Raw genomic sequence first — 26,701 nt, 5'->3', positions numbered from 1 at the left:
GGTGAAAAGGCAAAAAAGGAAAGATATAAAAAAGGAAGAGCTGACTGGTTTAATCTCCAATCGGCCACATAACTGGAGGAAACAGTTTGGAGATCTAATGCAAAGCTGGTTTTGCTTTTTCTGTCATTCCTGCTCTCTGGGCACTCGTTGTGGTCAGTGGCAGCACAGCCCCGAGCTGACTCAGGGGGGAGCACAAACCAGAACTGTCGTCAGCAAGGGGAAGTAAATGAACTGGCTGGACGGTTGGTTAAATTGCAGATGGAGACAGAAGCTCTGCTGGCCTTTCTTTTTTATTCTGAGTAAGGCTGGGTGACACCTGCACACTCAGTGTTTCGAGCTGCAGGAGGAGACACTCAGTGTTCTTGCTTAACTTTTCAGATATCAGTCATAGATGTCTTAACGAATCACTAAGAAACTTGTATGATATATATCAGTGTTCCAATAAAATAAAAGCAATAAAGCCTTTGAAAATTCAAAATTTCTAACTCTTTTTCCCCCAGGTGTTACTGTCACTTAAATTTTTTTTCCTAAATGCTACAGCTAAAACTAACTGTGAATGTTTCCTCTGTGTTTTAAAGCTTGTTACAACCTCCCAAATTTCTAATTTTTGGATAAGTACCTGTGCCCTGTGACGACTCCCTTGAGATTAGGCCAATTAAGGCTCTTCCCATTTTCCAGTGCTCTCCTCAGCTGTGCTAAGCAGTGCCCAGCGCTGCACAGAAGCTGTGCTTGCTCTCAGCTCCTGGAGGCTGCAGAGGCCTTGAGCTGGAGAGCTGCCACCTCATATCGCTACTACCACACTAATACTGATCGTAACTGCTGTGGCTTCCCCCCCAAACCCTGCTCAAACCTCAACAACACCCATCTGGACTGGTGCTTTTATGTTAAAAATTATAATGAAGAGTAAACTCATCGCTAAAAGTACCCATGGCAGGGATCACTGTGCTGAGAACAGGACACGTCTGAATGGATTGTCCAAGTCTGTAGGAGATGGGATCTGCAAGGTGAGAAATGATTCTTCTGTGTTTTAAAGCTTTTTATAACCTCCCAAATTTCTAATTTTTGGAAAAGTCCCAGTGCCCTGTGATGACTCCCTTGGGATTAGGCCAATTCAGGCTCTTCCCATTTTCCAGAGCTCCCAATGAGGGGTGATTGACTTTCCCAAGGTGGTATAAAAGGTTGGATCTCACTGTGAAAGAGTCCTGGTTGCTGTGTTACTGTACATACACCAACAAATCTAAATATAGAATCATGGAAACATGGAATGATTTTAGTTGGAAAGGACCTTGAAGATCATGGCATGGTCATGGGCACCCTCCATTAACCCAGGTTGCTCCAAGCCTTGTCCAACCTGGTGCTGGACATTTCCAGGGACAGTCACAGCCTCTCTGGGCAACCTGTGCCAGGGCCTCACCACCCTCCCAGGAAGAATTTCTTCCTCATATCCCATCCAACCCTGCCCTCTGGCAGTCTAAAATCATTGTCCTTTCTCCTGTCACTCCCTGCCTGTTATAAAAATCCTTCTGCCTCCTTTTTATAACCCCCTTCAGGCACTGGTAGGCCAAAATGAGGCCTCCCTGAATACATGAAGCATAACCTAAGTAAGAGACAAGCAGCGCCAGAGGAAAGTGATAGGAACACTTTGATATCATTTCAGTCCTGCTAAACACAGATTTATTGAGTAGCAGACTTAAATTTCTGTCTGCCCAGTAGAGCAAGTGCTGAAAGTGCAGCTTCATCCTTCCCAGCCCCATGCAGCCTTTCCCTGAGCGTTTCAGTCTGTCCTCTGTACCTGTTTGTCAGTGCTGCTCCTGATAACAGGAGTTTCAGTCAGCACAAACCATGACTCACCAAACCTCAGCCAGAACTATTTGTTCATGTTTGTTCAGCAGTTTGAAAACATCAAGTGTTTCAGAGGTGCTTGGTGCTACAAATATGAGTCAGGGAGGATGGGATAACAGGGCCTGGCTCTGCTTGGTCACAGTCCTGGAACCTTGGGATGTACGTGACAGCCAGGCTTGAGCAGGGCATGGAGTGCCTTGAAGGTAATAACACACTGCTCTTCTAGTCTCAGTTTTATTCTAAATTAATTCCAGTGTGTTAGGAGGTTGCCATAAATGTATTCATCCCTGCTCCCAGCATAAAATACCCAAATGCACAAAGTGAGACAAAACACCAAGTTAAGGTGACACTCTGAGGGGAAGGGAGGGAGGTAGAGTGGAATCACCTGCTTGGGCTTGGGCCAAAAGTTTGGTCTTGAAAATTATACGGTTTTTAATGTCAGGACTTCTGTTTAATTCTCATGCTCCAAAGCCTGGAATATGCAGCTTTGTATGAACTTTAGGTGACTGTAGTCCGAAGTTTGAACTTCCCCCAAACCCAAAGCCTCATAATCTTGGCTGGATCATTGAACAAGTCATAACAGCAGCAATCTAAATTTTAAAAACCCCAACAAATTGTGTACTCAAAAATGTACTTTTTTGTTTGTAAAGAAAAAAGAAAGAAAACACAATTCATCCATATCATAAAAGCAGCTCCCTGATCTCTTCTTTGGTTTTATGATTTTGTTGTTCTAGCTCCTCTTTTCCTCAGTCTTTACCTCCAGGAGTTGCACTCTGAGGACCCATGTGCTGCTCTAGTAAAGCTTTAATTCCACATTTTCATGGTGTTTTTCCTTATCCTGGCAGGACTCAGCTCAGAGCTGCTCTCAGCCCTCCCAGCCCCAGAAGCACACTGGAAGCTGCATGTAGCGTATCAGGGGTGACTTGTCAACATTATTTATGTGCCACCAAGGGAACTTTAATTGTTAAATTAATGTCAGGAGGGCAGATGAGGGCTTCCTGCAGGAATAACAGAGCCTTTCCTCGGAGGAGATCTGCAGAGACAGTAACTATTGACCTACATAACATGCTCTGGGACTTCTGTAGAATCAATCTTGCAGCTTCATGGTTCTCTGCCCTTTTATTTTAATGCTGAGGGTCTTTGCCTTCACATTAAGATTTTTGACTCCTTGCTACTGGCTATTTTTTCCTAAAGAAAAAAGAATCTCTATTTATGGGCCACAAAAGGTCTCTGATGACATTTTCACAACCTGGCCTTAGGGAAACAATGTCTACTCCCAGTAAGATGAAGGTGGTTATACAGGTTCTCATTCACAGGACTGCTGTCTGTACCCAGAAAATTATCTCATCCAACTTTTTCCTCTGCATCACATCTTAAACAATCCAAGAATAATACTTAGCATCTAGGAAAAAGTTTTTTAATCACTTCAAATTCTCTAAAGACTTCTCAAATATAGAGAGATTATCACACCCTGTGTCCCTCTTCAATTCTCCTCCCTCTGGATGATTCCACTGCGCATGGTGATTTAAATAAGCAATTATCTCACTTATAACATGGATCTAAAAATAAAATTCAGGCTGAACTAACAGAAATGGTCAAGTGCTTTGCTCAAAATTACAGTGAGAAAAAGACAAATACAGAAAATCCAGATTTCCAAAGCACTGAAGAGCAGCCTGGGATCTTGGGTTATCCTGCAAGCTCAGGGCTCTGATGGCCCAACTGCAGGGCCAGAAAGCAAAAAAAAATGTCTCTGAGGATGCTGAAAGAAATTCTGTAGCTCAAATATATCCCCTTGTCCCTCTTGGTCAGATCTGATCAGTGGCTCTGGAATTACCTGGCAAGTTGAGCTCCTAAGCATGGAATTTTATGTGGTGTAAAGATGGGGTTGATCTCACCACTTTGATAGCTGGGAGCTCCTCTCCTGCTCAACCAGCACCAGGGCTGAGGATGTTTGATTTTTTTCCCTGACCCTCCCTGAGAGGTCTCCATGCTGTTCCCAGTGCTGCTGCCTGCCTCAGTGTACATTTCAGATGTAATCCTGCCTGGATAAAACATTTCCAGAGGGCTGTTTTCCTGCCACTGTGAATTATCCATGAGGAAGGACTCTTTAGGTTGTCCTGTGAGTGCTGGGTGAGGAGCCACCTCTCCAAAGGTGCTGTCCCCTGGCCATCAAGGGTTCCCTGAGTGCTTTGGGTTGGGAGGAACCTTAAGGATCACCTTGTACCACCCCCTGCCATGGGCAGGGACACTTTCCTCTAGCCCAGGTTGTTCCAAGCCTTGTCCAACCTGGCTTTGAACACTTCCAGAGATGGGACATCCATCTCTGGGCCACCATGTCACCCTGCAGCTGGAGAGAGAGCTGCTGCTGTCCCAGCCCCAAGCTCACACCAGCACTCACCCTGCACTGAGCTGTTCCCATAGTGTGGTTTCTGCCACACCAACCAATGTGAGCAGAATTTTTAGAATGTGCAGATAATGTTAGCAAAGCCCTCAAGCACAAAGCTGAAATTAGAGGCATTGTTTCCTGTAGCATCTCTCTGTGGTCACTCAAGAAGGGAGAGTGGAAAGGAGTTGGGTGATTGTGCAATGAGAAAAATGTGAGAGAGATGGTTATCAGGGACAATGCTCCAACTATATTACATGAAACTTCTCTTTTAGAAATATTTCCACATTTAGAACATGCAAGCATGGCACTGAAAAGCAAATAGAATGGTTCTTACTGTCCTGATGCTTTTAAATATTTTAATCAGTTAGGAATGATGGCATGTAGAGCACTTTTGTGTCCAAAGATGGCTCCATGTGAGAATTATAGAATTGTGGAATGGTTTGAGTTGGAAGAGACCTTAAAGGTCATCCAGTTCCACCCTCCTGCCATGGACAGGGACACCTTCCACCAGACCTGGTTGAGAAGCTTGAGGGGAATTCAGAAAAACACCAAAATTCAAAGTGATGGAAAGAAGTAGGGAAAGGATCAGTAATGTAAAGAGGATGTTTACTAAACACAAATGCAAAGTGCTACACTTAGGGGGGAGAAAAAATGAAACATAGCAAATGACCTCCTGAGAGTCTTTCCAGCTTTCCCTCTCCCTGGTTCTGCCACCCAACATCCTGTTGATACCAGAGAATTAGATAGAAATGCCCCAGGAGTCCCTGTTTTTCATAAAATTTCCTAACACTGCAATCTGTGTAAGGGTGTGAAGGTCTCCAAGGCAGGGCAGCAGCCACCTCTTGGCACTCTGGGAATTTCCATTCCCTGTGACCAGTTCAGGCTCCCTTGCAGTGCTGCAGCAAGAACTGCACCACAGGTTTGGGATAAGGAGGGAATGTTGCTATTCTGAAATGCATCTAAACCATGAGAATTGTTTCAAAGCAGAAACCTGCAGCAGCTCTCATGTTTTCCATTTTCACAGCTGGACACTTTGGGTGATGGCCGTGATGTGTGTAACCACAGTTACAACGTGTAAGGGTTCTCACCAAACCCAGAACTTGCTGATGAGCTGATTACCAGTAACCTTTTCAAACGCTCTAAGAAATATGTCACTTTGACAAGAAGAGAGCCCCCTCAAAACTATAAAATTATCTATGAAACACTTTGGTAAATCATGGTTCTCTGGGAGGTTTCTTGCATGTGTCACAAAGCCTGAAACACCAGCCTACACACTCTGCACAGTGTAGGGATTCCCTGTACACAAGATTTTTATCACTTACCAGTGGCACTTCACACTGATTTTCAGGCCTGGCTTGTGATGATTCCTGCAGAATCTTGTCCTTTCTGTGGTTAATAGAGTTATTAGGAGGAAATTCCTCCCTGTGAGGGTGGTGAGGCCCTGGCACAGGTTGCTCAGAGAAGCTGTGGCTGCCCAGGAAGTGTCCAAGGCCAGGTTGGACAAGGCTTGGAGCAACCTGGGTTAGTGGATGGTGTCTCTGCCTATGCTACTGGATGATCTTCAAGGTCCTTTCCAACCCAAACCCTCTGTGATTCCATGTTTCCATTATTTGGTGTTTTTTCAAGGCTGCATAGCAAAAGATGGGAGCCTGAACTCAAACTGTGGCCTCAGCTCTTCTTAGACCAGTCACAGAGTTCTTTGGGAGGTCACAGCCACTCCTTGACTCTGAATGGGAAGAGTAATTTTTTCCTGACTTACTGGTGTGTTGTGAGATCCAAATCACACAGTTCATTTTAGGATTTGAGCAGTTCGGGTGAAGCAGGGACAAAGATTATGGTGATTACTTTTCACCAAAGTATTTTGGAGCTGCAGCACTGAGACTGCAAAATGGAAAATAAGAAAAAAACGTGTTTTGATACATTTCATCTTTTCCAAAGGCAGCTCTATGTTCAAAGCAGCCCTTTACCTCTTATTCCCTCCTAAGCTGATCTGTCAGTGATTTTTGGGATCCCACTCCCTTTGTATGCCCTGGATCCAAGTCACTAAAACTGCTGCAAATTCTAACAGAAAAGGAACCATCAAACACGTGGTTGTCAACAACTCATCCTGTAAAATGAGCCACAAAACAACATTAATGTAGGAATAATTTAGCTCACTGAGCATCACCTCCAGAAATGCTGGGTACAAAGTATTTTAGATGTTTTACACAAAGTAACACTTAAAGAAAAAAGTGATTAAAGTAAAAGCGCCTGAGGGCTACGATGAACCAGCCCCTTTAGAACATTACAGCCCCTCAGGTTACTGAAAAGGAGTGTAGGAAAAGCTGTTCTCAGGCTGTGGGTTAACAGCTCACCAGATGATCTTTTATAAGCCCCATAATGCACTGAAACCCCAAAACCACTGCAATGTGATAAACTCACCAGCCTCACACATGCCAGCATTCTGCAGGTAAGTCCGGCACCGCTCCTTGTGCTCCTCTAATGAGCTCCTCTGCTTGTAGCTCCTTCCACAAAACTCACATTTATATGGCTTCTCCACTAGAAAAAGAAACAATAAAAGAATTAAAATAACCACAAGAGACCACTAAAACACTGTCTTGCTTGAAGCATGGTGCTGATGGGGGACAGCACTACACTGCTGGTCTTGATTAAATCAAAATCTCATTTATCCTTGGCAGATAAGATAATTTTAAACTTTGATTCTTTGTGAGGTTGAACCTTTTCTGTACAGTGAAGTGCAGAGATAACACCTCTAATTTAGAATCAATGTTTTCTTTCTGAGTCCATGTAGAACAGAGGATAAAGACAAATTCAAGGGCAAGCACAGCCTGGCTCCTGCAGAACTGGGATAGCTAAGATTGAGTTATACCTGACTTGAAATCCAAGTCACCTCAGCTCTGTGCCTCCATTTCCCCATTTGTAAAATTGACAGAACACCCTACCAGGCTTAAAAAGAAACATCTGTTGAGCATTTTAAGAGATTCAGATGAAAGGCACTACACCACAGTGAGGTGGCAATAGTTATCTGCCTGCAATTATGCTCCTAGGATTTTCCTCACTGCTCAGAATGGAATCCCAGCAAAGCACATCTCACACTCTCCTCACGTTCAGAGATTGCTGGCACAGCCAGCTGCACTCGTATGAAAATGACCTGACAAGGTCGTGATGGGTTAAAGGTTGGACTTCATGAGCTTGGAGGTCTTTTCCAACCAAAACGATTCTGTGAAAACACCATGGAGCTATTTGTGCAAGCAGGTTTGTGGGCTGTGACATGGCTCCCGTGGCCCCTTTCTCTGCACCAAGAGCAGAGCCAGTTCCAGAAGCACCAGTGAGTGGTCACTGCTCTGTGTTGAGCCTTTCACAGGCTGAGCAAACCTTGCTGTCTGTCTTTTCCACACCGAGTGTCCCAGTGACACACATCCAAACCACATGGAGTGCCTGTGAAGTCACTTACCAGAATGTGTCCTTAAGTGACCCGTAAGCGCATCCCTCCTCTGGCAGGCATAACTGCACAGGTGACACTTAAAAGGTTTTTCCCCTGTGTGTAGTTTAATGTGGCGGAGGAGGTTTCCCTTCTGAGTAAAGGAAGCTCCGCACTGATTACACTGGAATGGCCGTTCACCTTAAAATGACATACAGAAAAGGACATTTAATGGTTACGTGGGTATCATGCTGTCCTCTGCCTTTTTGGAAGAGGAAAGAATGAGGTATTGGATTGATTTCTTTCTATAGAAACACACACAGTGTGGCTTCAGTGGGAGGGAGGTGCAGCTCTGGTGTCAGAGCTGCTCGTAGCATATGTAGGACTATGGAAAGCACTGCACAGTTCTTCCATGGAAAGAAGAGCTCTGGAGGAGGCTGATTCCAACAAGCCAGCAATTTTTAGAAGGAAAAAAAATTCTTATCTTACTGCAGGCTGAAACTTAAGATGCTCATTGGTTTGTTGCCAAAGTATGGCACAGCGAGAAATTTATATACAGACTGAAAATGGCAGCACAACACCAAATTAACTTTTGCTTTGTGCCAGAAATACTGCATTACATAGTGCCTTTCATCCAAAATTCTTAAAATGCCTCACCAACTTGCTTTTAATACTATTCAATCCTGATAAGAAGAAAGGTGGGTAAAGTGAGGCACAGAACAGCGAGTAACTTGATAAAGATCACATGTGGCGTCAAGGACAGAACAAGGAAACCCTGATTTTGGTATCCTTTTTAAAAATAACCAGTCTAGATTAAAAATTATCTTATTTTCAGTACTCCAGCTCTTACAAGAACAACAGAGGGATATTTACCAGTGTGGCTACGCTTATGAACCATCAAGACATTGAGGCTAATGCAGGCTAATCCACAGATATCACAATTCATCTTTCCACTAGCTGGCCTGACGTTGTCATATGAACCCGAGTGTCTTTCCAGTTTAATGCTCTCATATTCGTTATATTCTCTGGGATATGTGTAAGGCAGTTCAGATTCTTCCAGGTTTTCCATTGGCTCGGAATTTAAAGCATTCTCCTCCCTTTCATTGTATTCACCTTTCACTTGAATCACATCATCTGCAGGTAAAACAAAGCACAGGAGTGAAAAAAGGCTAATCTTATCCACAGTGAGGTACCTTAGGAAAAAAATGCACTAAAATTATATAAAACAACAGTATCAATCTTCCTAAAAGTTTTATTGAGACATGGAGATGAAGAAATGAAGTTGAGATGTGGAACTTCACCGGTCATGGACACTTAGTGATACTCACAGTGAGATAACCCTTGAAAGCAATTAACCTGCCTGGTAATTATCGTTGATGGAGAACTTCCTTCTACAGATTACGAATGTATAATACAGTACAAACATTTCCTGAAATTACTAGCCAGGATTCAAAAAAAAACACTTTTTCACACCACTCACAAGTATTATTTTTATAGAAATCAGCATTTCAGGTTGCTTCTGTGAATTGGTAATACAGAAAAACATAAATTTAATAAGTAATTATATCTTATACCTTCCTGTGGAACCTCTGGTGCTTAGAACAAGCCTAGGAAATATGTCTGATCAGTGAAGGACTCTCAGCTCTCCCATGGGATAGATTCTCACTAGTTAAACCTAGCCAATAATCCCAGTTTTCACTTGCAAATCACAGTTTTTATCCATAGCTCTCAGATGTGTGAGGAGCAGTTGATAATCTTGATTTACAATGTGAGTAAAACTAGCAGAGACGGGGTAAGGGTTTCCTGATAAATAAATGTATCCCAGAAATGCCAGAAGACTTTCCTGATTTTGTGAGGATGTGGCAAAGAACCTGACACCTCCTGAAGATCAACATCCATGGCCTTCAAACAGGTTCCAGCCCAGAGGAATCCAGAGGCATGGCCTAAATGAATGCAGCTCCATGACAAAGGTGGATGTAACAGGCAGCTAATGATTTACTAAAGAGTAAAAATGCAAGCAAATTGGTCACACTATATAAACAACTGATGATTCCCAGCTTAGCGTGCTGAATTTCCTTTCCACAATTAACTCCAGCACTACCAGCACTTCCATTAAAATCATTAATAACTGCCAGGACAGCTTTTTGCTCTGCTTAAAGCTGGCTGAGAAAAGTTGGGACAGCCTGGAGAAGAGTTGTGTGGAGACCTCACAGCACCTTCCAGCATCTGAAGGGGTCACAAGGGAACCAGAGAGGGACAATTCATCATGAGCTGGAGTGACAGGATGGGAGGGAATGGCTTTAAGGTGAAAGAGAGAAAACTGAGGTTGGCTAGATGGAAGAAATTCCTCCCTGGCACAGGTTTCCAGAGAAGCTGTGGCTGCCCCATCCCTGGGAGTGTCCAAGATCAGGCTGGATGGATCTTGGACCAGCCTGGGAGAGTGGAAAGTGCCCCTGCCCAAGGCAGGGGGTGGGACTGGATGAGTTTTAAGGTCCTTCCAACTCAAGCCATTCCATGGTTCTCTGACAAGAGACAAAGGTTGGAACTCAAGCTGTGCCTCGAACTCCCGAGTGAAGAGGAGCACCATGAGATGCAGCACATGGCTTCCTGTTTGAGCCTTGTTCTCTGGCCACCTGCTCCTCCCTCCAGCCCAGGATTAGACAGTTCAATCTGGCACTGAATCACTTGTCCCTTCTCCAAAGTACAGAACATGAACTGCTGAATATGTATTAGCTCTGGTTCTGAGTAATAAACCACATCAAATGCTGAGAACAAACAATGGGTGGCAGTGAAAATGAGGTGGCGACATAAAAGCAACGTTGAAAAACAAAGATCTGGAAACCTAGAATTTCATGAAATCAACATTTTCAGCTACATTTTAGGGAGAAAATCACTCCTCTGTCCTAATTGATTGTATTAAGCTCTGCCAGTCTGTCTGACTTTGGGCTGAGCTGGGGGAAATAGGTGGGGATGGTTTCTTTCTCCTAAACCAGACCCCACACTATTGTGGAAAACTCTGAGATCCCTCTCGTGCTCTCCATCGATGGGGATATTGATGGAAGAAAGGGGTTTTCTCCCATACTGTGTGTTTTTATCCCCTATCCTGGAAAATATTTGGATTTTGCTGGTGGGACTTGCTGCCCCAGTCCTGGATGAGCTCAGGTGGGTTCAGGTGTTTTCTCAGAAGGTCACAGGGAGCTCCAGATGCACCCAAAAATGGGCTGGTTTTCTTTGTGGATCCTTCAGTATCAGCTCTGTTTCCATCCCACAGATTCCTGCTTCCACAAAAACAGAACTTCCTCTGCAGGTGCCTTCTGCTGCCAACTCCTCATCCAAGGGTGTGAGGGTGATCTTGTTATCAAGATTCTTTCAAAATTAGTTTATACAACCATTTCCATTTTCCAAGGAAAAATGACTGCCAGTTGCTGAAAGGAGATTTCAACACCCATCCCTTTCCCAGGAGGCAAAAAAGAAAAAAAAAAAGAAGATTTTTTTGGTTGGTTGATTGGTTTTTTCCCTCTCAAAAAAGGAGGCTGTTCCAAAATAATTTGCTACATCCTGCCCAGCATGGTAAAAGGAAGTACCCAGTGCAGCTGCACCTTGTTGGTGCTTTCAGAAACAATTTCAATTCCCACTTTCTACTCAACGTCTCACCTTTCGTCTGCATCTCACACAGTTTTCAGCAGTGGAGGCCAAGCTGTGACCTCCAACAGAGGCTTCTGTGCTGTTTGCTTGCCTTTCTCATCACAGTGCTTGGCTCACAGCTCCAGAGCTGTGCCAGGGTCTGTGTGGCACAGTGTGGGCACTGGTTTGAGCCCCCCATGGCACATCCTTGGGAACTGGTGCAAACTGGGCAAATCATCTTATGATTCCACCGTGGAAAATAATCACCTCTGCAGTTTCCACACTGCACATAAAGCTTGTGTTTCCTTGTAGTAACAGAGGAGGATGCACCTGAGTTTTGATCAAGGCTTTTCCATCACTGCCTCTGCTAAAAACAGGGGCTGTTTCAGCTGTCCATGGCATCCAAAGTTCAAGTGTTTTCTTATAGGCATTTGAACGATTTCCATGGGAAAATTAACCTTCTGATGATTGGCACCAAGAAAGGACACAAGGGAATGGGCTTTTTAAACCCAAATAGAAATTAGAAGGGTTGGGATTTTTTCACCTGTGATGGTTTAGGTGCTGCTTCACCTCCTGACAGCCAGACAGAGACAGCTTAAGTGCAAAGCAGTCTGAGGAAAAGATGGCTTGGTATAGGCTGTACTAAAATTAACCAAGTGATTGCAGAGTCTGGAGCCACCAGATTACTTTTTCAGCCCAGACTTTTCTCTGTACTGGCATGCACAGGGAATACCATGTGATCAGGAAATTGGCAGATGTGTGGAAGGTTTGTATCTGTCACTTAAAAATCATATCAACATATTTCATTAGATCAGGGAGTTTCCAGACTGGTCTGCCTTAATCAAGAGGAAGGAAGCTGTGACTTCATGTAGAATAGGGAAATTTAACTGAGGAAAAACACAATTATCCCTAAAAACACTAACAGTGGAAAAAATAAGTGCCATCATCTCTTCTATTAGGCAAGCAAAGAGGTTGTAAGAGAAAAAAAAGCATTCATAGAGTCCAAGCCAGGGAACTATTTTTCTTGAGGCAGTTCATGGAGTTAATATACACTGAGGAAAAAAAAAAGCTGCAGCTTTTACAGAACAAAGTGCTGGTGTGATGCGTTAAGGCTGATGCACATGGTTTCATTTCCTGGGGAGATGATTACAAGATGAAAGACATACTCCAGAGTAATATTTTTGTTTCACCTGAAACATTGTAAAAACAATGGGTTCTGGAAAAAATCCAAAATAAAGCTGCGGTGGCAACTTCAGACTGAGTCACCACCCAAACAGTGCTTGTGTGTGCTCTATAAAATGATAGAATCACAAAGGGTTTGTGTTGGAAGGACATTAAAGCTCATCCAGTCCCACCCCCTGCCCTGGGCAGGGACACCTTCCACTCTCCCAGGCTGGTCCAAGTCCCATCCAGCCTGGCCTTGGACACTCCCAGGGATGGGGCAGCCACAGCGTCTCTGTGCCAGGGCCTCCCCACCCTCACAGGGAGGAATTTCTCCCATATATCCCACACAAATTTTCCCTTTTTCAGCTTAAAGCCATTCACCCTTGTCCTGTCACTCCTGTTCCTGAAGCAGAGCCCCTCTCTGCTTTCTTTTAGGTCCCTTCAGATAGTGGATGGCTGCTCTGACATCTCCATACAATCTCTCTTCTCCAGGCTGAAAATGCAGAAATAAAAATGTCAAGAGAGCCAAATAATTAGGGCAAGTTCAAGGATTTCTGAATCTTAGCTGTTTTCTCTAGGAGGAAGTTTCAGAAGGAAAACCCCCCAAATTCTCTATTTAATTTGAGACTCTGGCATCAAATACAGAGGAGAAAACCTAAGTTTTGTCCTGTTGTTAAGCAAAGTTTACCAGGAGCGATGGGAAAAGCACAAGGAATAAAACCCAGAAGCCATTAAAGACAACGGCAGGAAAGGGTGATGTAGCTCAAGTGTTTTACAAGGAGTGGGGTCATAATCGTGAAATCCTCAGCACATGCAAAAAGTCAACTGGGTAACAAAGAAACTTAATCATCTTAATGTGGCATTTTAATGATGCTGCTGATTTGCTGTGCCAATTCAGAGATAATGAGCCCCTAATGCTACAGATGTTCAGCCAGACTAAAGGAAAAAAAAAAAAAAGCAAAAAGGAAAGCTTTTCTTGTATGCCATTTCCTAACTATCCAATTAAACAAATTGTGAAAGCATATAAATAGTTTACCAGGTTTTGACAGCTGTTAATGGGATTCAGATGCTGAGGAACAAGAAGGGAGTCGATATTGGAGGGTTCTTGTGACTACCTGGGTTTGACAGGTATTAACTGATGATTCATCACTGTTATCCCCACAAAACCCTACAGACACATGCCAGAGCTGCTCCCCTCCCAGAATGAGAGATTCAGAGAGTGATGAAGCTGAAAAAGTCAGCGGAGTTTCCAGATTCAAGGCAGAATCCTGCATGTTTGTGAGAAACACCTCAGCAATGGAATCAACACACTGGGGGCAAAGATAAGTCATGAATAAAAAATTTCCATTATCCTTAGTGAATAAAGAGAGTAGTATATCCCATAAAAATAGTAAACCAGAGGAAAATAATTAAAATAAACAATGCTATGCCTAAGTTTTTTTTCCTCAAACAAGAAGAAGACAATCACATGTATATAGTGAGAATTTGGGCATTGTAACTAATGGGAAATTATAAAATGTGAAATGACACAATAGCAACATGAGTTTGTTTTTTTTTTTTTAATGAGGCAACACTATCAGAGTTAAGACAATTTTTCTCCATGTTTTCCTTCTACCCCACTGCAGATATCCATCTAGGGAAGGGAAAGGATTTCAAGCCTTTTTGGCCCACCCTGGTTTGTTTTCCCTCTGACTCCAGCCTGGGCTCCCTTTTTCCCAACAGCTGCTATGAGATCATTGTTTGCCAACAAAGAAAGAGCAATCACCTCAGAGCAGAATTAACTTGCAGCCAGACAGCAGAGACAACCACCCCAACCAGGACATGGTGACAAGGAATGCCCTTGCAGGGTGCAGACTGGGCCTGTCCCATTCCTCAGGTCCCTTTTTGTGTCACTACAGGCTAAAGCAGAGACTTCTGCACTAAAAGTCCCAAATATTGCATTTATTACTTGGGCATATTGGCTTTGGGTTTATTTTATCTTTGTGCCTTCTAGTATTTTCTTAGTGTTGTATTAATATTTTCTTTAGTATTTTCTTAGTGTTGTTCAATAGTCACTTCAATACAAAAAAAAAAAAACAACTAGTACTTATTTTGTTTAGATGTTTTCTAAGGCAGATGTGAGGGGTAATTCCTAAATGACCCAGTGCAGAATGCACCTGGTGGAAATTTCACTTCTAAATATAGCAGAGAAACTTTCATCATTCCCCTTTGTGGAGTGCAGGCTCAATGGTAATGAGTCTCCTTGGTTTTATTGTGACTTGAAACAAAAATAGAAACAAATCAAATTGAAATGCAGCACTGAGAATTGGAAAGAAAATAAAAAAAATCAGCCAGGCATCATTTTCCAAGTGCTCAGATGTGTATTTTCTACTTCATTAATATCAGTGCCTCTCTATCATTAAAGCATAGTGTAATTTATCTAGTGGTACAATTAATTGCAAAATAACAGCTACCAAACAACACAAATCGTTTCCAAGCTCATGTGAGTCAGGAAACTTGAATTATGTAACTGGTTCTTCAAGCATCTTACTTAAAACAAGGATTTTTCTTAGAAAGATTAATATTCCTGTGGAAATCCATGATTTCACACACAGTATTTCCCCTCTATTATCATTTTATGCCTAATCATACTCCAGTGTTTTTCTAGGATTTTCATTCTAAAGGTTTCCAAATTATGTTGAAGTTATACTAACAGAAATAAGGGTAAAGGAGAAATATTCCCCAAAACTGAGTGTTCCCAAAGCTGGAGTAAAACAGGACAAAGTGCACAGCAACATTGTGCAGTGCTGAGTTTAGAGAAGGAAATGGAATTTAACTTCATTTAACTGCATTTAAATGCTCTTAACTGAAACTACAAGCTGAATTTGGGGAAGCAGAATGATCTTCCCTGGGACAAATTGGACTAGGGGCTGGAAAACTATAGCTAGTGTATGCTGAAACTACTGTGGGATTGTATTTTGGTTGTTTAATTTTAAAAAGTGGCAATAATTTGCCATTTTTACTCAACTTTCTACACCCCCAGTGCTGGAAGGGGAGCACAGAGGGAATGCCATCCCACATCCTCAGGCCTGCAGGGCCCAGGTTTTCCAACACCTGTCCCAGATGAAATTTATTTTAATTTTGACACCTGTTAACATTATCCTTTCAGATCTGACTATCTTTAAAGTCTCCATCTTACAAAAAAAAAAAACACAGAAAAAGATGAAACTGCACAAGCTCTTCCTTTGCCGTTAAGATACAATCACCCAGAGAAAACATTTCTAAAATGACAATTCCTGAAGTCCAGCAAGGCAGATACAATCACAACCGTTAAATCAGACTTCAATGAGACAGTTAATCAGAGAACATCTGGACCCAACAGTCAGACTGAGAAAGGCCACATGTTAAATTCAGATAATCACTGGCATTACTTATATCAAGGGACCAATCACTAATGTGACCACTCAGGCACAGTCAGCTCTGGTCAACTGTGCTTCAAATGAACTTCAAACCTGAGAAATTGAATGTATCATTTCATTTAATCTTTGTAAATTCATCTCCTGGGAGCCTTCCTGACAATGCAATATATTCTTGTAAGAAAAATTAAACACAGAGAGAAAATAAGATAAAACTATATGAAGAACAGGGAAATCTGTGATAAATACCTGAGGAATTTTAACACATATCGGCTGAAGGCAGGAGCTTGGTTCAGATGGCCTTGAACACCTTGAAATGATTTGATTGAACTATAAAAAAATTCCAGTAGCAAATAATCTTGACTTAAATTTTGGATTTCACCTGTGTTTTCTTCTATTTGAGGTTCTTTAATCAAATATTTGTAGTTTACTTTTAGCACAGCCTTGTAGAGAAACGAGTGCATCCACTTTGTGTTCCCTTAGTAACACTGATCTTACAGCTCTTACAGTTGTAAGATCTTATAGCTCTTTCCCATCCTAAACGTTCCTGAGAGTCTGCACAACAAATCCAGCCCTCCAGGGAAGAGGAGGATTGCTCAAAGCACCCATCGGGTGTTGGAACTCAGGACATCTCTCTGGCTGACCTGAACAGCCAAGACCCCTACCAGGGGTTCAGAAACCCTGGCACAGACACCTGTGGTTTGATTATGACCCATGGAGCTCATGACCAACCTTATATGAAGATCTGCAAGCCATGACAGTTTAAGTAGACTGATAGTGAATTTATCACGGGATGAAAAATAGATTTTTTGGGGTTTTTAGAACAGGGGTTCAGGGGGCAAGATGGAGGAATCTGGGCATGGCCAGCCTTTCAGCCTTTCTTCTTCTTCTTGGCCTCCATCTTCTGCTGTGATGTTGGCACTTTTGGATTGGTTTAGAGTAGAAGCTCACTGTCTAATATAGGTGATAGGAATTGGGGAGTTATGGCAAATATTGTACACGTAGTTTTTAGTATAAAAAGATAACACCTCCCCAGGGAGGCAGAGTGCCTGGGACTGTCTTGCTGAGTGAACCTCGGCTGGACAGGAGAAAAAATTTTATAGATAAGAAACAATAAACAACCTTGAGACAGAGAAATGAAGAGCTCTGACTCCTTCTTCGAGTGCTGAGCTGGGAAAAGAAACTTTTTAACATTTCTCGGGGTCGCTCTGAGCAGCTAGAGACCCCGAGAGTCGGGAGCACCTGCAGCTCCCGGAGGCGCTCCTGGAGGTGGAGCTCCTGCACCAGGAGAGCAGGAGAGGATCCCGGCTCCACGCGCGGCAGGTGAGCGCAGCCACACGCTGCTCCTCGGGAGTACAGCCAGCCGAGCTCCCAATTTATGAATTCCCAAAAGCTCCTGCAGAGCAGAAGGAACTAAAGACGGAACAAGAAGCGGAGAGAATGCAGCGCTGAGGACACGGCAACGCCGGCCCGGGGAGCCCCAGGTGAAACAGGCATGGAGCACCCGCTGCAAACTCTGCACAGTTCAGTTAAAAGACAGTCAGCAACGAGACAAAAGAGCCATCAATTCCAATGCTCAGGGAGCTATTTGTATATATTCCAGCAAAGTTTTGACTCTTGTGGATCTGTTTCCCTTTCTCGAAACTTTTTCAGTAGCATAAACAGTGAACCTGTCCCTTCAACTCTCATTTTGTGCCGAATGAACAGCCTGGTTTGGGGGCAAAATGTGACTCATCCCCATAAACTGATTTCCTTTTCACTAATCTGTATTTCCAAAAATAGGTTATTTCCTACAATAACATGTGATTTGAGTTCCCAGAGCCATTTTCTGCATCTTCACTTATTTTCTGCTGGGGGGAGACAGCAGGGATCACAACTCCTCAGTTTTGGACTAGATTTTATTTTGACGCCAAAGGAATAAATATTTCTCTCACCTGTAATTTCAGGGAATTATTTTGTATGGATCCAAGATACACATTGTAGAACAAGTGGAAAAAAAATGGAGTTTTAGAAGTTATGGAATGAAGCCCATCATCTATTGAATAATTGTGCATCCATCCTCTTTCCAGCCCTTGTTCTGTCTCAGAGCTTCCACTGGGAATCAGGATATCCCAAAAGTAAATTCTATTTTCTAACCACTACAATGGGTTAATTAGAACGAGAAATAGCTGCACTCTCTGATTATCTGCAGGCAATCAGAGTATCCGAGTGCCTGTGTCAGTGCTGAGTGCTCAGGATAGTCCAGCTGATGTCAATCATTTACAGGCTGGGTGACACCACCGCCCCGTTGATGTCACCGAGCGTGCCTGGCAGCATTCCTGCTGCTGATGGCACAGTCTGAAGAGTTTAAACAAAGTCAAGAGGATCGTTTGTTGATAAGGAAAACGCGGCTTTCAGTCCCAGTAGAGCCCCCAGAGAAGCCTGACCCGTTCAGCACAGGCTCCTTGTTGGGTTTAACACTACAGAAATCCCCTTGCAGTGAACTTCTGCTGATGTTGTGAGATAACCCCAAGTCCCATGAGCGCCGGGGCTCGAGCTGGGCTTGGGAGATGAAATATTCTGATAAAAAACGGCACTTCCTTTCCAAGCAGATAAGTGCATGTTCTTGCAGCACCGCTGGAACCTCGCTGAGCGCCCCAGTGAGGCTCTGTCACCTCTCCTGCCTCTCTCCAGCCTTTCAACCGCCCCCCTCACACACCTCAGTGCAGCAGCAATTAACATCCATAAACCACAAATGTGGCTTTTATCTCTTTTTAGCTCACAACCATGAAAGCTCGCTGACATTCATAACACCCCAAAAGTTGTCTGCCTCAACAGCTGAGAGAATTAAGACATAATTAAACATTCGTGCTTGACTGCGACTCCCAGAGGAAGGAACGTGGCTTTTTAAATGTAATTTTTAAATTAAAGATGTGTCAACTTTGGCCACCGAAGGTAACAGTGTTGGGGGCACATGAAGAAACAGGGGAAATCAAGAGCTTCCCTCCCCCCTCATTGCTTGTCTCTTTTCAGACTAGACACAGGAAGCACCATGGGAACGGTGTATTTTTATGGTTGCAGGCAAGCATACACCATGTGCACCACAGCGTGCAGCTTCCAGTCCCTTGAGGCAAGAAAAGGGGGTTTTGTTTCTTTTTTTTTCCTTCTTCCCCATCAAGCTTTTAATTACCATTTTACTATAGCCTGCTGCCTAATTGTTTGCCCGATAGTTAGCACTGATCATCATGGAAGCCTGTTTAACAGGGAGGTGGAGTAGGACAAGTTGAGTTGTTTCCATGGAATGGCATCTCACCTGTGTCAGGACACACATAAAAAACACCATGAGCTGGTGTGTTTGCACAGGCTCAGAGAAGTACAAATACAAAACTGTTTGCTGGAAAAGTGGATTTTTTTCATACCAAATGAGCTCCAGCTATGGTGTTTTAGCCCTATACATTAATTTAGTGCTTTTATTAACTGTCTGTAAGATTTTAAAAGGATCCCAGTGCCACTTGTAGTATAAAAGGCTCCACCAAACCAAATCAGACAATATCTAGATTTAAACAGGTCCAGCTTCTGCTCAAAGCCTCAGAATAATTCCCCACAACATACTCACAGTGTCACCCATGAATAATGCAAGACTCACAAAAACACGTAGTCCGAGAAACTGGGAGATTCCTACTCACTAGGGATGGCTGACAAGACATGGAAAAACCAGCCAGAATTGTGCTGGAGAAAAACATGTTACAGACATACTAAGGCAGTGGAAAGCAGGTTATCAAAGGCCTGATCTCTCTCCATGAGTCAGTGGCCTCGTGTTCCCATGATGGCCTTCAGCAGATGGAACAAACCCCGGGGGCACGGATCGTGTGGGGGTTCAGGAGAGAAAAAGGAGAGGTTTCTATTGCAGGCTGTCATCAGCCATGAATTGGGAAGCTGGAATTGCTCACTCACAAACATGATTAACATTTATGAGAACCACATAAACATTTTTTCATTATTTCTGTTTAAATTTGATATAAAATGGGGGGATTAGTGATCGTATCCATGTGCCAAATAAAGAAACAGAGCTTTTTGGTTTTTATTAACTGATAGGCTTTTCAGGTGTAGGCAGGATATAATCCTTTTCCCAAAAGCCATCACCAATACTGATGATATTTCTATTCTGTGATCCTGGAGTATATTATATATTCATTTTACCAGGGTTAGTGATCCCCAAAAGATAATCCTCCCACCAGGACAGCACTGTCAAAATGTGGTTTCATTTATAGAAGTCAGACAGTAGTTAGTGACCCACGAGGACTGCTCAGGGACTAACAGAGCTGCTGCTATTTTATAGAGAGCATGACATGAAAACTGAGATTATTTGTGAATTTCAGTCTCCAACAGCAACTGAACTGGTGTTGTTGGGTGGAAATTTAAGTGCACCTACTGATCGTTGCAGGGCCTGGAGTACTAGCACAGCATGCTTAAATATTTAAGATTTATTGTGCTTCCGGTATCAGAATGACTGCAGAGAACAGTGTGTGAAGCACTGAAGCAAACACTATGTATATTTTATTTTGTGCCATTTTGCATGGAGATGCTGGAGGTACCTTTTTTGTGCATTTGAAGCAGCTTTCTCCTTGCAGTCGTGGATTTATTCCTACAGTGAGCAGCAAGGAATGGGGCACTGTGGTAGTGAAGGCTCATACTCACTTTATAATGAATGAGCTCTAATGGTAAGGGAGGCTGCTGGAGGGAAATGATGTTTTATTGATATTTATAGCATTGTCTTTGAGATGTAAATTTTCAGTGTTTGCATTCCAGAACAAATGGCAAAGAGACTTTAAGAGATCAGCACCGATATAAAAAATGAATGGTAAGAGCTGTACTGACACAGTCTCTCACGTGTCCAAGTTGTTCCTGACTAAAATGTATGGAAAAGAGGGTGGGAAATGGTACTGCAGGCACAGGGCAGCCAGAGAACAGGAAAAGACAACAAAAACAAATTCATGCCTGGATGCTGCATGTGAATAGTGTAGACATGGCTCCTGGAAAGGGAAGGTGGGAAGAAGCTACAGTAACTCCTCTCAGGTGGTCAGTACTGGGGGATTTGGGAAAAAAACCCTGTCCTGGTTTCCTGCACCCACAGCTCAGTGAGCAGGAGGAGTGAAGGGCTGGGACACTGGGAAAGCACAGGGAGAAGTGAGCCAGTGAGAGTGGAATTGGTGCAAGGGGTGGACAAACAGCTGGAGCATGGCTGTGAATATTTTATGTCCTGTGGGATCTGAGAGATCAGCTGCCTTGGTTGTAGGAAATGCTCAAGTCTTCCATATTCTGTCTATTCTATTAAACATCTGCATTTAGGGTAAGCAGAGCAGAACTCACCTGCCCAAGGCAGGCTCTACATTGCAGATATCTATAATGAGCTAATCTCAACTGTAGAGTCCTGCTAAGCAGCAGCTGCTCTGGGGACACAAGGCTTTTCATCCTAATCCAGACATCAAATTTGGTCAGAAAACCTGTGTGACGTCTGTACATAAAGGCCAAACACCAGCAGTTCCAGATACTGGCACTGTAGATCCTTGACTGAGATTCATCTCACCACTCCCTTGAGTGTTTTATGTTTGCTTGCAATTTGTTAACCAATAAAAACATTTGGTCTTTAATAATGCAAAAGTATAACCTCTGCAAAATAATCACATTAACATTAGAGGGAACAACCAAAGCTACTTACACAGCCAAAACACATAATTCTTTAGTGATTTACTTGATTCATGTGATACAAACTCTACCTCAAACTCCTACCCAAAGCCACAGCCGTAATTTCCCTTGATGCTGCTTCACTGCCGTGGACTTGTGTCACAGAAAGGCCCTGTGACACTGGTGACACCATGTGTGTGCTGTGCCCAAGACACGTGCCCCACATCCTCCAGCAGGCACACCCCTCACTGGTTGTGGCTGAGGCCCTGGCACGGATGAACACTCTCAGATCATGGGCAGGAACTGTTGTTCATGCTGAGATTTCAGTTTAGGAGATTCTACAGCGCGGAAGAAATTCAACACATGTGTCATGGACACACGTAAACCCCGAGCTCTGTACAATTGCCAAGTTTCAGGAGCTGCTGCTATCTTCTACCTATTAATGAAGAGGGCCTGCTGGTTTTTAAAGACAGTACATATTAATTTACTATTTTAATTAATCCCTATGTTTTATCTCAGACCTATAGGAAGGGTATTTTCTTCATCAATAAACATGGAAAACTGACCAACCTCCCTTTCACCCCCAGTTTAAAATACAACATGACTGCTACAGTTTTAAATTTTACAGGTTTGAGTGGTCCTGTGAATTTGAGATAACTTGTTCTTTCTTTCAAAAAAAAAAAAAGGAATAAATTATCAAGTTATTTTTTAGGTATGAAAGTACTTAGCATAAATAAAAATTGCATTCTTAACACAGGATTTGCCTATGCAAACTGCTGTTAGGAATTTGTTAGCACACACATTAGAGGCTCACCAGATGCACTTGCTCTTTTATCTTCCCATCCATATTTCACAGATCCTGTAAAACTGACCTTGCTAAAATGCACGTAAGGTTCCCTGATGGAAAAGTGTTGCTCCTCTTTAGAATGTGTTGAAATGCTCCAAATGAATTGTATTGCTATTCCTTTTAAAGGCATGCTCTCATAGCATAATCAGATGAATAAAAAGACAAAATACAATTATTATTTATCAGAATTCTAACTCTACTTTACCTCCTGCTTCTTCATTAGACTGATTGTGTTCCTTCATATCTTCCACATTATCCATGCTTTCCATTTCCTGGGATTTGTTCAGATTACAGTCTGTCAAATCCTCTTGTTCCTCTGGAAAAAAAAAAGGCAAAAATAATTAACTATTTATTCTCCAAGAATATTTCCAGGTGATTCCCTCAAAGAAAGCACCTGCACACTCCCAGCACTGCTGACAGTACCCACAATGTTATTTCTACAGATGCACTGGTTGCACTTTGGGGAATTATTTCACTTCCCAAAATCCTACACAAACTCTCACACACACCTGGAACAAATTTTCAGCTTTTGCTCAGATCCAAATATTCTGGAGTTTATTCTAAATGGCAGCAGGAATAAAATCCAGTATATCTAACTCTATCATAGGAGCTCTGACAACTGCTGTGAGCAGGAATGGAGCTCCTTGGAGCAAGGCAAAGGAATCACAGCTCCACATTGTTCTTTTGGACAAAATTTTAATCATTCTGGCCTTAGGCCAGAAAACTGCTCAAGCAGATGTAATCAAGGCCTCTTTGAACCCACTTGCACTTCTCTGCTTATTCCACGCGTGTATTTTTAAATATCAACATTATCATGCAGACCAGCATCCCAGAGATCCCAGCCTCTCTACTTGGAAATAAAGACACATTTTTAACTGTAGTGAAATTTATTCATGTAAAGTGTTTCAAATAAGGCCTCTTTCATTAACCCCACAATGCAAACTAGCTCCATATTATGTGTATTTCTGTAAATTTCAAATCAATATTTCATTAAAAACAGACATTATTTTCTTCAAACATTATGGGAATTTTTAAAATTTACAGTAATACTGTGAAATTGCTGGTAAATTCTTTAACCTACTGACAGCTGGATGGTAACACCTCTGATCCTTCTCAAGCTAAATATTTCATTGGAGCTGAAAAGAGGCTCGACTTTTTGATTAACAAGAAAGTGAAACACTTGTCAAACTCACTCAGGAGGTTTGTTTTCATATTTTTAGAAATGCAGTCAACCAAGAGAATTGCATTATTCTTGCTTCCCTAATCAAAACTTCCAGCTTTCTCCTGAAAATATTTCCTTTCCTTCTATACAGTCCCTTTTTCCCACTTCACAATAATTTTCCAATGTTATATTGAACTTCCATGGTTTTATTTCATCTCCAAAATTTACTTTTTTTGCCTTTAATGCCCCTCTTTGTACTTTTGATTGTTATACAGTGTCCTGGGACCCTAAAGCAGCTACAATTCAAGTATTTTTCTCCATTTAAATATAAAATTGTCAAGAGAGGGTGGAAGAACACAACTGAACAGCACAATACCTGCAGCTACGGGCTGTTCCTGAGGGTTACTGAGGTCCATCCCGGGCTGTGAATCTGCAAAAGACAGAAAAGCAGCCTGAGCTGTCTAATATTTAAAACAGTTCCCAACACACTTGTTACAATCTTATAAATTCCCGTTTTCTTGACTGAAAGTAAAATTGAAAAAGAAAACGTTTCAAAGAAATAAAAACCAAATTAGTATCATGCTTCACTTCTTTATATCCTGAGCACTGGCCTGTGCCCAGAAAAGGGATGAAGTATGATTTTCTAACTTCAAAAATTATAGAACAGAGTACCTTAAGCTTTTGATTTACTCATCGAGTACCCTGTGAGCACAGTGCAGCCGTAGTAACTCTGTAACAAGTTAATTTCTCTAAAGCACAAAGACATTTTTACATTCTTTTTCCAACACAAAGGGAAACCCCCATTATCTTCACAAGATCTACTTGGTTTTCATGGGAATGCAAGTCTAATTCCCACTGAGAAATTCCAAAAGGGATCAAATGCTAGGAATTTTAAACATTTTTCAGACAAATGAATACCCGTGCAGCCTGGTTTCCCAGCGTGCTGGGGGCTCAGCAGAGCTCTGGAGCCAGCACAAGCTGCAGGAATTCCCATTGCCCAGCGCCCAAAGTTCAGCTCTTGAGTTGAATTGGAGGCATAGACCTGAGCTGTCCGTTATTCCTTTACTCCAGACCTCCCTGCCTTGAGATTTCATTCTTAGGAGGCTGAATTCTTAACAGACACAGTTACCTGCTTCCTTTCTCCTTTCTTTCCTGTAGCTTTTTTCCCCTCTTTATTTTTTTACATGCCATAACATCTTTTATCAGCTTTGAACCTAAAAAATAATAGTTTCTGGACCAGGAAAATTTCTTCCTGGCAGTTACATAACAGAAACACCCAGGCAGCAGGCATGAGGTGTTAACCACGGGTGACATTTACCCCATAATTATCTGTCTTTACCTCCTCTGCATATGGAACTTTTTTGTGGTCTCTGCAACGTTAAAATATAAAGCTCTGGTAACTCTCCAGAGAGGCAGCATGGTATCAGAAGAGGTACTCCAAAAAAACTGCATGAATAGAGGGGGGGATAATGTGTGCAACAAAATAGAGGCCTTGCATCATAAAGATAGTCACAGAATTAAATGACAAAAAGTTCAGGTATTTATTGAATCGATATTTTGAAGTAAATAAGAAAGATCAAGGAACTGTATGGTTATAGCCCTTAATTTCTCATTTTCGTTCTATTATGCCAGGAAAATTGAGGTACAAAGAAGCAAATGGACTAATTCATACAGCAAATATCGATGAGAAAACATCAAATTCTGGGAAAATGAGCAAAATTTTTTCTAACATTGATTTTAACTTTACATTGCAATAAGTTGCTCAGAGAAGCTGTGGCTGCCCCATCCCTGGAAGTGTTCAAGGCCAGGCTGGATGGGGCTTGGAGCAGCCTAGGATAGTGGAAGGTGCCCCTGCCCATGGCAGGAGGTGGAACTGGATGAACTTTAATACTCTTCCATTCAAAAACTGTGATTCCATGAATACAGATATTTAAATTACACAAACCCTTGTAATTCTGCATATAATAAAATGAAATCTCCCTTATTCCGCAACATGTGATTTTGGTTTTAATTGCATTCAGAATCCCTGCACAGTTTCTCCATTTGGGTGATGGGGGTCAAAACCCCAGGCTGAAGCCCCAAGGTTCCGTTGAAACCTTGGCAGCAGCAATTCTGCATTTCCCTGAGCTCCAAGGAGGTTATGGAAGAAAAAACTAGAACCCCTACATGACTGCTTGAATTCCAATAATTCTACACATATTCCTGGATAACTCCATATTTTTACAAACCATTGGATTCCTCAGGTTTCCCTGGCAGCTGCAGGACAACTTTCTGGAGAACAGCATTGCCTGAACCCCACAAGAGCCAAGCAGGACCTCTCAGCCTCCTCAAACTCTCATCTCCTCCTTGCTGAGATGCAGTCTGTGAATTTATTCATATTTTGTTGAACACAACAGTTTCATGCCCATAATGGCTGCGGGGCAGGATAACCCTTTGGAAGAGATAAGAACAATGACACACCATAGAATGTTTCTTCACTTGCTTGAGAAACATCCTGGCCTTTGTCTCACTGTCAAGCCTTTAACCTCCCCTCACCAGCACCTGGTTTCCTTACAGCATCAGTCTCCTGCAGCTTCTTAGAGCCTCTCTTCATATTTAACCTCAGGTCTCTTTCCTGATTATCCTAAGCCAAGTCCTTCATGGTGACAGGACAACATGTGGGTAGATTCCACCCTTGGTTCTAAACCAATAAAGTTATTTTTCTACCAAATGTTCAGAAAAACACAAGGCAGGAAATCACTTACAGAACACGTTTGTCTTCCCAAGCTTCAAAGAGCTCCAGTGGCTGGGGTGCATGGGAAGAGGATGCTGGTCTCTGTGTGCTGCAGCTGAGGCACAATGTGCGTTTACAAAGCAGAAGTAAAATTCATGCGCTTTCGAAACCAATCCTTGACCATCCTGTGTTCTACACCGATAGGCAAAGGGAGCCAAAATATTCAAATAGATTGCTAAAAAAGTGCTGTGGTATTTTAGTGTGCAACACTCTTCATATTTTTTCCTGGTATTTGGCCAGAACAGCCAACCAGAAATTTAACCCTCCTAAAATGGATATTTTTCAAATCACTGATGACCCTGATTCTTTTCTGTCCTTAATACAGAATGGGAGGTAATTTTGAATTATTATAATTTCACCTGTTTGTCCCCAAAATGAAACCAGAATGCTGCCTTTTCCCTGCAGGCTGCACTTTTCAGCTCA

At 42.5% G+C, this 26,701-nt stretch overlaps 1 protein-coding gene across 2 annotated transcripts in view; it reads right to left on the bottom strand.

Moving 5' to 3' along the window:
• The window catches only part of IKZF3 (IKAROS family zinc finger 3), a 34,508-nt gene that overhangs the window by 5,236 nt on the left and 2,571 nt on the right, over positions 1-26,701 (bottom strand). The window contains exons 2-7 of one of the 2 annotated variants that reach the window (XM_030966171.1): positions 24,845-24,951; positions 23,882-23,935; positions 22,549-22,659; positions 8,523-8,783; positions 7,683-7,850; positions 6,650-6,766 (exon numbers count right to left, since the gene is read on the bottom strand). In XM_030966171.1, the coding sequence (XP_030822031.1) occupies positions 6,650-6,766; positions 7,683-7,850; positions 8,523-8,783; positions 22,549-22,659; positions 23,882-23,935; positions 24,845-24,951 (818 nt within the window). The remainder of the gene's footprint in view (positions 1-6,649; positions 6,767-7,682; positions 7,851-8,522; positions 8,784-22,548; positions 22,660-23,881; positions 23,936-24,844; positions 24,952-26,701) is intronic. The other variant, XM_030966172.1, reaches the window with a different exon arrangement.

The sequence above is a fragment of the Camarhynchus parvulus genome, chromosome 27, assembly GCF_901933205.1.
Source record: "Camarhynchus parvulus chromosome 27, STF_HiC, whole genome shotgun sequence".
In the NCBI taxonomy this organism is placed as follows: Eukaryota; Metazoa; Chordata; class Aves; order Passeriformes; family Thraupidae; genus Camarhynchus; species Camarhynchus parvulus.
This window is presented reverse-complemented; position numbering and strand designations above follow the sequence as displayed.